We start from the raw sequence: 12950 nt of genomic DNA on the forward strand, positions 1-12950 counted from the left end.
TGCAGGCCTTCCTCCCGCAGGTCCTGTCTCAGCTCTGGGCGAGGGGAGGGGAAGGGAGGGGTGGCGGCCACGGCCACGTGAACAAAGCGCCAGCCAGACCACCAGTCACTTTTGTGCGCCCCCAGAGTGGGTGCTCCCGACTCAGAGAAGGCACAGGGCGCCGCCGCAGTTTCCTGCCTTTATTGAAAGGAGAGGCTCTCGGGGCCGGACGGGCAGCAAGGACCTGAGACAAGCCGGGGCCTGCAGCGCCCTGGTGCCCGCGACTCCCATTAGCAGCCACTCGGGCGTGGCGCGTTGGCAGTAGGAACCCCGGAAGCCGTCTCACCCGGACAGTTCCATGGTTCACCTGCGCCGGGCGGTGCGCGGCCGCAGCAGGCGCGGCTCGGAGGCTCTAGCTGTCGTACCAGTCGAGGAAGAGCAAGGAGAAGGAGCACATGACGAGGAAGAAGAGGATCCACACGCGGAAGCCGGCGTTGTTCTTGATGGCCTGGGGCAAGCACGGATCACAGTGGTCAGATACCCCCACTGCTACCCCATGGGGCTGCTCTGGGGTCCTACTGCATAGGATATGCTCCTCTGTGCCCTCTGAGACCCGTGTCTGCACTGACACACACACACACAGGCACACCACACAGGTCTGGCCATGGGTACTGCAGTGGGGGAATCTGAAAGTACCAATGGGCCTGGGACCACGGGCCACAGTGGGCCGGCTTCTCGGGCACAGCACCCACCTCTCGGATGTCTTCATTGCCCTCCTTGATGTTCTCTGTGGCGCCAACCACCAGCTGGTGGATGTTGTCGATCTCAGCTTCCTGCGGGAGAACAGGGCCTACAGGTGAGCCACTCCTGCTCCTCTGGCCCAAGGAAGGATGCTCCCGGCAGGCGGGGGCCCTCAGACAAAGGCTCGTCCTCCTCTGGCCCTCTGGGGAAGCCACTCAGGAGAGAAAGACGGCTGTCTGGCTGGGAGTCAGGGGGCTCCATGGCTGGGCTCTGCCTGCAGGAGATGGACTGACCTGGTGGCTGCTGTGCAGGGCATAGGACGGCAGTGAGTGCAGGGCCACAGTGTCCCTCTCTGCTGTACATTGGGGGGCTATAGGTCGGCCTCAACACTACACACTGTGCCAGGTAGTGGCTGAAAACTTCAGGTGGGTGTGCCATGAGGACTGTGAGGGGCTTCAGAAAGTTCTGGGGAAATGCCATTCTCTGTTAATCCCATTTCCCCATGAATTTGTTGTCCGAAGTAAGTGTGGTGTGGCGGGACTGTTTCCTATGAGAACCTGCCTCACTTGGAGGAGCCCTCAGATGGACACACACACTCCCATGCGAGACTGGGGTTGCCTCCAGCCAGGTGCTGGCAAACTTCCCAGCAGTCCTGCAGGGTCACAGCTACCTCCCTCTTGCCATGGGGTTCAGAAGGGGTGACCCAGCTCACCTCGGGAGGCAGCCAGGCCTCCCTCATCAGCCAACTGCACTGCCCAGCATGTCTCCAGGGCTCTGGGTGACCTCATGACCCCCAGTGTCCCTGGGATCCACACGCGCAGAGTCCCGGATCCTTCTGAGCTAAACTTACAACCCCACCGCCTCTCCCCGTACCTGTTGTAAGACCTTCTCTGTGAACATCTCTTGGAGTCTGGAGATTTCAACCACTTTACCTTCTATCTGCCTGCACGAAAACAAGAACAAGCGGGTCGTGTCCGAGGTAGGCCACCCACAGGGAGGGCAGCCAGCTGAGGGGTCCCGTCTGCCAGGGCCTGCACCTCCGGTTCCCTCAGCAACCATCAAGTAAGCAGGCACTGACACCTGGGGGTGCCGCATGGCCTCCAATTCTGAACCAGGTGGGCCCTGGAGTGTGGCACCCAGCTGTGCCCGTTTCTCAAATGGGGGGCCAGTGCCACCCCAGAATGGAGGGGGTCCTAGGGATGTCAGACTTCACTGGCCCCCTCTCTGACCAGCCTGCTGTGCCCAGGGTGGCTGGGGTGCTACAGGGACATCTCATGCCTGCAGCAGCAGCTAAGGGGTGGGGGCGAGAGGCAGACCCAGGAGGCAGGGCTGTTCTGAGCTGAGGTCTCAGTGGACAGAGTGAGGTGGGGGACAGAGCAGGAAGGCAGACGGAGCGGCAGCTGCGGCCGTGTGAGCTCAGGGACATAATGCTCAGGAAGGACCTATGGGATACACAACTGCCCTGGGAGGCCCCAAGGCCCTGTGACCACCACCTTTGGGAAGAGACCACAATGCAGCAGGGGCTTCCCCCTCAGGAAAGACCCCAACAGGCCACACTGCGCCGCCACCAGGGTCTCTGGCAAGCACATCCACTGTCCACAAGGAGGCCTGGCTGTGTATCAGTGTGGACAGCACATGCTGGGCCCTCTGGAATGGTCCTCGCGTGACTGCTGCACATACCTCACTTCTTCAAACAGGCTGTTCATTTCGCCGACGAGCCGCTGGTTCTCTTGCTCAAACTGTGAAGGGACAGGCCCACAGAGCCACGTTACTCTGGGCTCTGCATTAAGGCTGCGGGGCTGTCACAACTGTGTGGCCTTCGCTCCTGACCCGTGTCCTCCCACACACCAGCCTGTCACCCCGGTCTGTCCCGGGCTTGGCCTGCAGTTTCCTCGGCAGACGAGGGGCTGTGCTGGGGGGTGGGTCAGAAGAGCGCCTGTCACCATGAGGTTGGTTGCTGTGAGGACAGGACAGGCTGGCCACCACACCGTATCCTCAGCCACACCTTCTGGGGACCTGCAGTCCCTCCCTGGCTGATGCAGAAAAGCCACCTCAGATGCAAGTCCCGTCACCCTTTCCCACGAGACAGGTACCGGCTTAGCTTCCCCTCCCCCTACCTCCACCCCCCGTCACCTTCTCCCCACATGACAGGAGTGGAAGGCGGCTTCTCAGTTTTCTAGCTGCGCCTCCCTGCTCACCCTCTGCCTCTGCTGGGGGTACACTGTGTCCCCCCTGGGCGACTGTGCTCACTGAGGCTGGAGCCTGCAGCCTGCTTTACTCCACTTGCCCTCAGAGCAGGAATGGAAGAACAAAGTGGCTTTGTCCTGTGGGCAGTCCGTCGGTGTTCTTTCAGTGTTCTTCCCCAGCACCACCATTCAAATGCACCAATTCTCCTCCAGTCGTCCACAGTCGGCGTCCAGGATGGTGCTGGGTGCTACCTCAGTCTCTCCCTCCCTGCTGCCTCCCACCCCCTCTCCAGCACTGCCCCCCTGGGTACCTCCTGGTGCTCCCTCCCCTTCTCGAACACCCAGCCCCGTCACCACTCCAGGTGCGGTCTGGCAGCCTCTTCTACCCTACAGGCCCTCAAATGCCTTCCATGCCCTCACCTGTCAGATGCACAATGCCCATCCCATCTGCTGATGGGTACCTCCCGTGACTGTGGGGCTCTGAGGAGGGGTCCTCAGTGCTGGGCCCCCCTTTACAGAATGACCGGTGTACCTCCCCTCTCGTCTGGGCAGTGAGGCAGGAAGCAACCCAAGGCCTCCCCCGAGGCTTGTCAGGGACCCTGTGAGCAGCCATGCTGACGGCCTGAGGACACAGCCTCAAATGCAGCTCCCTGACCTTTAGCCTTGGGCAGGGCACCTCCTTCTCTGTTCTCTGTGCTTGTCGGCGATGACGAGCTGACTGCCCCGGATGACACCCAGTGACGCTCCACGGGGTTCCCATGCTGCCTGCCTCTGGGGGAAGCCCGTCCACTGCCACTGCCTTCTCTGCACCTGGTGGCTGGAACCAGGGAGCTCTGGAAAGCAGCCAAGTGCTTAACAAGGATGCCACCAGAGCCCAGCCCTGCTACATGGGTTCTAGGCTGGTCAAGCCGTGACTCCGTGGCAAACTCCCTTGGACCCTGCTCCCACCTCTCTGCACCTGTACTGCCTACACAGGACAAGTACCCCTCTCACGGGCTCGGGCTCGCCCGAGGCTGGTGAAGCCTGCTGATGGGACGTGGAGGCCACGGGGAAGGGGCCTGGGCCCGGGGCCAGCAGTCCCTGCGCAGCTGTCCCTCTGGGCCTAACGTCCCTCGTTGGTACTTCTGTGAGCATCCTGATAATGAGAGGCCTCGGAGGACAAAGGGCCAGGGTTGGGGGACGGAAGACCCAGAAGCCAGCCTTGTTTCTTTATACCGGCCCGGGACACGCTCCATACAGGCAGGTGGTTCCACCCGAGAGCAGGGAGGGGGGCAGCAGAACCAGCCCACTGAGCCCACACCTCCTCCCTGTTCTGGGGACAGCTGGCAGCCGCTCCTCTAGGTGAAATCCCAAATCAAATCGCTGTTGTTGGGCTCAATTGAGTGTTTTCCCCCGGGTGGGGGCCGACGGCCCTCAAGAGATGACGGTTATGAATGATGGCCACATGTGCTGCAGACCCGCCCACACACAGTCCTTCCTTCCCTTCGTGCTCTGGGTTGAGCCAGGAGGTCAGACTCTCGGCTACTATTCCCAATGGAGAGACAGGACTGGGCAATTGAGGGCCTGCAAGAGGGTCCTGAATCAACGGCGACTTGTGCCTCCCACCCGCAGTCGCTTCCCCGTCACAGCGAGCCCACAGCTAGCACAAGGAAACGCCGCCCAGTCCTGCCTTGCCACTGTGGCTGCTTGAGCTCGGTGTGGTGGCCCCTGGCCTCCCATGCAGGTGGGTGTTGGACGCCGACTGTGGACGACTGGAGGAGAATTGGTGCATTTGAATGGTGGTGCTGGGGAAGAACACTGAAAGAACCCCGACGGACTGCCCACAGGACAAACTGGCCAGTCTGGGGAGCAGTGTGGCCAGTGCTTCTGAGAGGCAAGCACAGTGAGAGTTCATCTCCTATACTTGGGCATCTTGTCAGGAGAGACCGGTCCCTGAACAAAGACATCGAAAAAGAAGGCAGGCCCTCGAGGAGACGGATGGATGAACATCTTTGTTCTGCCAGGATTCAAGTGTGCCCCATGCAATGTATCCTCTGGTTTCCAGCTCGCTGCTTCTGCAGGCCAGGATGGTTGTCACATTGCTGTCCACTGGTCCGAGTGAGGCTGTCCTTTCTAGACGTTGAGCAGCAATCTGTCCTGAAGGCCCGTGTGTGAGCCCATAAACCAGTTCTGTGTCCTCCTCTCTGTTAACAAGCGAGGCCATGTCACCCACATGCTTAGGAAGTCTTCCTCCCACGCTCACGCGTGTTCCTCTGCGTGCTTGGGACACAGTGAATACGTATGCTGAGAGGACCCATGCGGCAGCTCCCTTTGTTTGAAGGACTGACTCCTGAGCTCTGCCCAGGCTCCGCAGAAACACGAGGCAGTGTTTGGAACCCCTATTCTTCTCCAGGCTAACAAAACACAAGTACCCGTCTTTCTGGTACTCTGCTGCCAGCCAAGATCCGCCTGCCATCACTCCTGCCACCTCTCGCTCTGAGTCCTGGCAGTTTCCTGTCAATGCACCGGCGCACCAGGTCTGGACTGCTGCCAGCAGTCTTATGTGTGTGTGACAGTGTCGGTACTGCTATGCCATCTCTGCATTTCCTCGGGATGGAGGGTCATGCAGGTGGAGGGCCGGGTCGGGCTGCTCCGAGAAGGAACTGACTCGGCACCAAGCAGCAGCAGCAGCAGCAGCAGCAGCAGCAGCAGCAGCAGAGACAGCTGCTGGCTGGCATGCTGGGTGGACACAGCAGCGTAGGGCCCCGGGCAGGGCTTCCTCCAGTCCTGTCCCTGTCGAAGCCCAGCCGAGCTGCACTCAGACCCCGGGCTTCTCTGTAAACCCACTGGAATTGCACTTGACAACCAGGGAGCAGAAGCCGCCTCACTAAACGGAGCGCCAACAAGGGTGACGGTGGTCTTACACTGGCCTCAAATGACCACAGCTCCAGTAAATTCCCACCACTGAGGAGCCAGCCCCGGATGGTGGCCGATGCTGCGGTGTGATGGATGCAGTCCTAACCTTACCACGAGCCCCGGGCACACTGAACTGTGGCCAGCCTGACCACCATGCAGAGCCCCTTAGGCTGTGGATGCTGGGGGCCAGCACGTGGTAGCCTCCTCCTCGTCACTGACAGGCAGGCGCCTTACCATCTGGATCTCCTCGGGGGACAACTCGTCCTCGCCTCTCCCTTCCCCCCAGCTCCCCAGTTCTGGCCGGGCGTCGGGCGAGTGCTTTTCCACTGGAAAGAAAGAAAAGTAGACAGGCAGTGACCCACATGGGACCAGAGGACACACCCCACCCCAACACCCACCCACCCACCCAATGGAGGTGTCCTCCTGGTTTGGAGTTGACACTGTCCACGTATGCACGTTCCTAGCTGTGTGTGTGTATGTGTGAGAGAGACTGACTGAGTGAGTGAGTGAGATGGGGAACAGGCTGGGGCCCAGGTTCAGGTTTACCCTGACTTAGCTGAGGTGGGTGGATATTCCAGCCCATCTCTCCAGACATGACCACCATGCCACTGGAGCCCCTAGCTCTCTAAGTACAAGACACCAGATTTAGACACACAGACATTTTGGTCCTGGGAACCAAGCACACACAGACCCTGAGTCAGAGTGAGAAATCCTATCGTCCCAAGCCAGGCTGGCCAGTCCGCCCCACAGCCATGTACCCCCTGTGGTCCACCTCACCCCTTAGCTCCCAGCATTGGCTCCTGTGTGTCCTCTAGAACATTCTAAGTCCATGGCACCTCTCCCTGCCCCCCCACACCCTAACTTATGCCCTCTGCTCGAGGCAGAGCCTGGTCCTGAGACTATGACCGCCCACAGGCAGGAGGGAGCCTCTGAGGGGACCTCTCGGGGAAGGGAAGGCGTGGGAGGTTTGAAGGCACCAGTGGCTCTCAGGGTGGAAGAGATGGGGCAGTCTGCATGTGTGCAGAGGAACAAGCCAGACTCACTGCCACCCTACAGGACAGGCCCCATGGGACTGCCCCTGTGCAGTCTCCCCTCCGCTCCTGTGAAGACGGCAGCCGTGAGACCCCTACACCCTCAGGCTGCTGGGTGGGAGTCCACTGGAGTCTGGCCCCAGGTGGGGCGGGCTGGACAGAGCCTGCCCCACAGATCCGCTGAGGGTTGGGGCGGAGGGCTGCTCTGGTCACCGAAGGCGCTGTCACAGCAGACCACATAAAGAAGTGACAAGCAGGGCTGGAGTGCCTTCCCTCATGAGTTCATCCCACCTGAGTGACAAGGCCTTGCTGGCTGGGCCACACTGACACACACCTGGAGAGTCCTCAGGGGCGGGCTTCTCCTCCGAGTCTCTGGAAGGGTCCTGGGACACTGCCTCGGGGGACGGGGGCTCTCGGGGCTTCGTGCTGGGCTCCGGCTCCAGCTTAGACCTACAAAGGGAAGAATCATCCTTGTCCTCTGGGGGCCGGGCGTCTGCAGAGGAGCGTGCCAGCCTATGTGCCCCAGGGAGGCTGTGCCAGCAGCTCTGGTTCCTCCTAGCTCCAGCCCAGGAGGCTCACGGCCGTGCACTAATGCCGACCACTCCACACCGAGTGTCCCTGTGATGGCCGGGCACCCTGCTGGTATGGGTGGGGAGAGCCCATGGCTGCTAGCTGGAAGGACATGGTTGGAACACACCGGCCGCTGGGCGGCAGAAAGAGATGGCTACTGGCTTCCATACAGAATGACAGCCCTGGACACCCCGGGGGCCACCCTCCTCCATCCTGTGGGGTCACTGTGGAAAGTGCAGGCAGACCTCAGACGAAGAAGACCAAGTGTCCAGTGGCTGCGGCCAGTGCTACCACTGAGAGGGCCAGAGACACAAGTAAGGGAAGGACTGCTAATGGCAGCTAACACCGAGAGGAGCCCTGCTGGGCCAAAGGTTCAAGCCCGGAAGCCACCCTGAGGGGAGGAGAGGGTGCGGCATGCACTCTCATGGTGGTCAGAGCCACAAGGGTGGCAGCGGGCCTAAAGGCTGGAATGCTGACTGAGGGAGGGCCCTGGAGCCCCGCTGGGTGAGCCCCTGCAGATTGGCCCTCCACCCTCCTTGAGGCCTGCCTTGACTTCTGGAACAATATGGGGTCCAGACGCCCTGTCAACACGCCTGCTCCCAGGAGCCAAGTGGAGCCCCAGTTCCTGGATCCTTGGGGCTGAAGTTGGGCCCCAAACCTGCTGACTGCTCCTGGGAGCCCACTGCCTCCAGGGGCAGAGCTAGGACCCGCAAGTGTGTACACCCACAAACTCTCTCCCAGCCCTGTCTCTGGGCCTGGCCGTACGCCCCAGCAGCAGCTGTCACTCTAGTCCAGCCCCCCAGGGCCCCCTCTGCCTTCTGTGTTTACATAGTGGTGCTGCAGCTCAGGCACCACAGAAACCGGACCCCAGGCAGCTGAGTCAACAGTGCCCCGGGGAGTGGCCCCTCCTGTACTCCTTTCCACAGTTCACAGTATCTGCTGCCGTCTGCACGGGGCCTCCGATGGAGGGCTAGCAGGCAGGGCTGGGCAACCATCGTCTGTCACTGGCTTTGGACGTGTGTGTCCTCAGGAGGCCTCGATGGCTGGAGGGGGCATCACGCTTGGTGAAGCAGAAGGTCTGGGAGGGGGAGGGAGACCCTCGCAGATGGAAGGGCACCAAACAAAACCATCACCACCTGCGTGAGCATCAGAGAGCATCAGGACCGACTGCCCTCAGGCGGCTGCTCACACTGGCCGGGCTGCCAGCCAGCCGACAAAGCCTGCTCGTCCCTGTCTCAGTTACAGTGAGCCTGACGGATGGATTTTACCTGCTGAGAACCGGGTTTTACTTGATGCAGGGCCCCAAGTGCCCGGGTCCACCTGTGGCAAATGCAGGACTTGCACTTCTGCCCCAGGCCACCACAATCCCGACAGAGGACCCGCATCTTCAGAGCTAACCCCTCTGTCATGGATTGAGCATGTGCCCAAATGGCTGGGCTGCTTGCTGGCCTGGGAGCCATGTGATAGCATCCGTTGAGATAAACCAGCAAAGGGGGCGGGGGGTGGGTTGGGGCGGGAGGCCTGCCTCACCATGTATCTTACAAGCATGAAAGGAGAAGGGACTTAGGAAAGAGGAGCTGGGAGCGGCGTTTGTTCCTTGGCCCTGGGCCCCTAGCACCCAGCCCCGGGAAAGACTGAGGCTGTGCCCTCCGTGCTCTCCAGGGAATGCTGGCGAGAGGCTCAGAGGACCAGCCCTTTCCCGGGAGCCTTCCCTGAAGCAAGCCCTCCTGCAGGGTGAGCGTCCTCTTAGCTTGTCAGCCGAGTGGGGGGCTGGCCCTGCGATAGCAGCTCCAGGGAATGAGGGCAGTGGGCACGCCAGATCTCTCCACCCGAGCCTGTGCTGGTGCCTGTCTCCGATCCACTCACCCAACACAGGTTTGGGTGATGCACCACGGCTGCCCTGGGTTCACCGCCAAGCTCAGCTGGGTGACCCTGAGCATGGAGCCAGCCCAGGTGTAGCGGGGTGGTGGCACAGTCAACAACAGACCCCTGGGAGGGGGGGAACGTGCTACTGGGCTGAACTGCGGTTTCTTCCTTCCTACTGCCCAGGCTGTGTCAAGTTGACCAACCCCAACTCCGAGCGACCCTGCCAGCCCAGGGAGCACTGCCCACCAGGCTTTTCAGTTTGTAGCAAAATTGGGGGGTGGGGGTGGGGGCAGGCAAGCCCAGAAGTGACTCTGCCTGGCTTCCTGGCTAAGGTCTGGCCGGTGGCCTTGGGCCAGTTGTTTAACCTGTGTGGCCTTCTGCCACCCAGAGCTCCTGCCTTGGCTGGGGGCTCGGCCTGCACAGAGCACTGCATTGGATGCTCTGCCCTGCAGTAGCAGTGGAGACTCGGGTGCTCTGGGGAAGCCCTCCAGGGGCCATGCATGGGCCATGTGCCAGCTCCTCCCTCAGAGTCAGAGGTCCTGGTAACCCGGGCAAGCTGGCACCAACCGGAAGCAGAGCAGGTGGGCCCGACGTGGGCATCAAGCACAGCGCATGACCTGCTTCCTGGGGTTGCCCTCCCCCACCCCCCAAAGGGTTGCCATGCTCCTGCCTGGCCCAGCACACAGCCGCCACAGGCATTGTGGGGCCCAGTGCCTGAGGAAGACTCACAGCCTCTTCTTGTCCACCAGGCGCTTGACGCGCACGGCTCTCTGCTCCGAGTAGAGTTTGCACACTCCTGTTGGGGGAGGGCAGGATAGCATGGGTTACAACGATGGCCCCCATGAGCACCCTCAGACAGCTTGCTCAGCCCGCCCCGCAAGAAAGCAGGACGTACTTTTCAGGTAGTCTTGGATGAAGTCCAGGACGACACCTCGGTGCTCCTTCACCTGCGGGGAGGATGCTGCCCTGAGGGCTGAGCAGAGGAGACCACACTTCACTGACATGCCTGGGGTGGGGGTGGGGAGCGGCAGACAGGGGAGCTGTGTGGCTGTGACACCACTGCAGAGCAGACCCCGCGGGCACCAAGGGGGCCCAGTGCTCAGGCCATCCTTCACATGATGCACGGAACCCCGTAGAGGACACCAGATGTTGTCAGTCTTCCTGGGAGCCAATGGCCTGCTCCTTCTCCTGAGGAGGGGCTGGTGGGTTTGAACTGGCAGCCCCACACTAACTCCTAGCACCACCACCACACCAGTCGCCGTGGCTCCTCTCCCCACCGAACCACAAGCCAGGCACTCACTGCACCCATTGCCACACTTGCCACCATGCCGGGAACAACGTGCCTGGCCTCCCTCTGCCAGCCCTCTCTCCACCACCAGCTGCAGTTCTGCTCGGGCCAGCACACACGTGGCCCCACACAGCTGTCCTCGTGCTGTCCCACAGCACCTGCCATGGCTCGCGCTTGCATGCATGGCACACACAGGGCTCAGAGGATTGTGTGCAAGGGGCCCCACCGAGTGCAAATCTGCACTGAGTGATGTGGGCGGAGAGGCCCTGTCCATCGATCATTTGACATGCACAGACACATTTTCGTATCACATGCACACACTTCTCAGGACAGTGGGATCCCCAGGCACTTGTGGAAGCCCCTTGTAGGTCTCTGTCGTCCCCTTGAGAAGCTGAGGCTAGAATGTGAGCAGGGCAGACTAGAAGGGGGCTTGGAGCTGCGGCTGGTCTGGGCGGTGGCCAGTCCCCGTGAGCCCCCATCTGGTACCTTCTGTCCTCAGCTGCTGGATGGCCTCGGCACAGGTCCTCATGAACAGCTGCGCGTCCTGGTCAATCTGGTCTCGTTCGGCATCGGTCATGCGCCCGCACTCGGTCATGGCATGGCTGGAAGGAAGACTCAGAGGTCGGCGGGGTGGGGCTGAAGGGGGAGAAAGTGCTTCCCCTTAGCCCCAACAAGTAGGCTGGGACTGAGGCTGTGGGGCACGGCCAGACCGAGCACTGGCCTCAGGACTGCCTGCTGCGGGGCATGAGCAGGGGGGTCTGGTACTTGACAGTGGAGAGGGGTGCCCCAAGGCTGCGATGGAAGAGTCTGCCTGGCAGAGTGGGAGTGACAGCCCTCAGACCCCCCTGTGGACCTTTCAGAAACAGCTTCCATTTCTCTTGTGGGCACGGGGCCCTCATCCAGGAAGGGCACATGGAGAAGGCATAAGAACACCACTCCACTCGGGCCCGGGCAGCCCCCTAGCGGTCTGCCGACCCCCCCAGCCCCAGCCCCCACGGATGGAGGCTCTTCAGTCTGGCAGACAGGGTGTGTGTGAGAAAGCTGTCTGTCCCATGCAGGCCCAGAGCCTGACTCTGGGCGTCGGAGCCCACACCCGCCACTGCGGAAGTCGCAGTGTTTCTGACCAGCCCCGGCATCGTCTGCAAATGACTTCAGGTGGATTCCAGGGGGAGGGCACATCGGTTACAGTGATGTGGTCCAGCAGGTGGGTGCTGAGTGAGGCGCCCAGGATGAGCCCGTGTCTGGGCACCACCGAGGACAAGAAGAGCTCAGACTGAGGGTCAAGGTAAGCAGTGGGCATGGCCACAAATTAAGGCCTGCAGTCACACTCTGATGACTGCTTTGAATAGATGAGCCATTGGGCAAATCATTCCAAACGATTTCCTCATCTGCTGTTACACAGGGGCCTTCAACCCCTGAGAGGGCAGACCCCACCCCTTTTCATGCCCCTTTCCTGGCAGCAGCACAGAGGGGATCCCCGGGAGGCGGCGGAGGGCCCGGGGACAGATACCATGTGTAAGGGAGGGGATGCAGGAGGAGGTGTGGCTGCCTGGTGTGGCTGGGGTGTGGGGCAAGCAGAGGGACAGTGGCTGTGTCCTTGGGGGCTGGTGGGCAGGGGCTTGGCTGGGAGTGCTGGCCAGGCTGGCTGAAATATCAGGAATGGATGAGTACTGGGCTAGTGGAACCAGGCCGGGCACTTGCCCAGAGCCTTGAGTTAGGTGCTCGGTAAACGTCTGTCGTGGTGAATCTTAAGGCAGGGGTCACGGCAGCGTGTGGGTGGTGACAAAGGACTGGAAAGGGGTGGCTGGGCCAGGGTTGGAGGTTGAGGGTCACGAGGGGAGCAGACGACAGGACCCTGGCGCTCCCTCGGAGGACAAACACCACGATTAATACCGGTCCTCCTACTGCACTCCCCAGGGTGGGGAAGTGCTTGGGACTGAATGCTCCAAAACCAACAACTGGTTTTGGAAAAAGAAACCAGGGCAGATGGCTGCGGGCTATTTCTGACCATCTTGAAGAGAGCAGATTGAAGTAGGAGCAGGCAGGCCTGCGGGGCAGCCTGGGAGGGCGGGCCTACTACAATCTCATCCTCAAAGGAAATTCCCCAGGAGGTGGGGTGGGGGTGGGGTCCAGCTGGTGGCATCTCAGCAGGCCCTGACTCCCAGTCAAGTACACCTGGCACAGGTCCAAGTCAGCATGCTGGAAAACAAAAGGCTTGCAAGAGTCCAGGGTTCTTGGGGGGAGGACTCGTGGGAGGAGTGGGCATGAAACTTACCCTGCCCTCATGTCCCCACTGCCGTGAGTGCCACCAAGTGGGCTCTGGCCCATGGCAACCCTAGGCCAACAGAAGGCAGCACTGCCCAGCCCTGCACCCGCAAGCGGGCATGCAGGTGC

At 61.3% G+C, this 12950-nt stretch overlaps 1 protein-coding gene across 1 annotated transcript in view; it reads right to left on the minus strand.

Moving 5' to 3' along the window:
* Positions 1 to 166: 166 nt before the first annotated feature.
* The window catches only part of STX18 (syntaxin 18), a 62692-nt gene continuing 49908 nt past the window's right edge, over positions 167 to 12950 (minus strand). Inside the window, exons 3-11 of the mRNA XM_075544544.1 lie at positions 11043 to 11158; positions 10164 to 10241; positions 9998 to 10064; positions 7167 to 7282; positions 6036 to 6127; positions 2401 to 2459; positions 1594 to 1663; positions 732 to 812; positions 167 to 487 (exon numbers count right to left, since the gene is read on the minus strand). Coding sequence (XP_075400659.1) covers positions 392 to 487; positions 732 to 812; positions 1594 to 1663; positions 2401 to 2459; positions 6036 to 6127; positions 7167 to 7282; positions 9998 to 10064; positions 10164 to 10241; positions 11043 to 11158 — 775 coding nt within the window. The 3' untranslated portion in view covers positions 167 to 391. The remainder of the gene's footprint in view (positions 488 to 731; positions 813 to 1593; positions 1664 to 2400; positions 2460 to 6035; positions 6128 to 7166; positions 7283 to 9997; positions 10065 to 10163; positions 10242 to 11042; positions 11159 to 12950) is intronic.

Source organism: Tenrec ecaudatus, chromosome 3 (assembly GCF_050624435.1).
Source record: "Tenrec ecaudatus isolate mTenEca1 chromosome 3, mTenEca1.hap1, whole genome shotgun sequence".
Taxonomy (NCBI): Eukaryota; Metazoa; Chordata; class Mammalia; order Afrosoricida; family Tenrecidae; genus Tenrec; species Tenrec ecaudatus.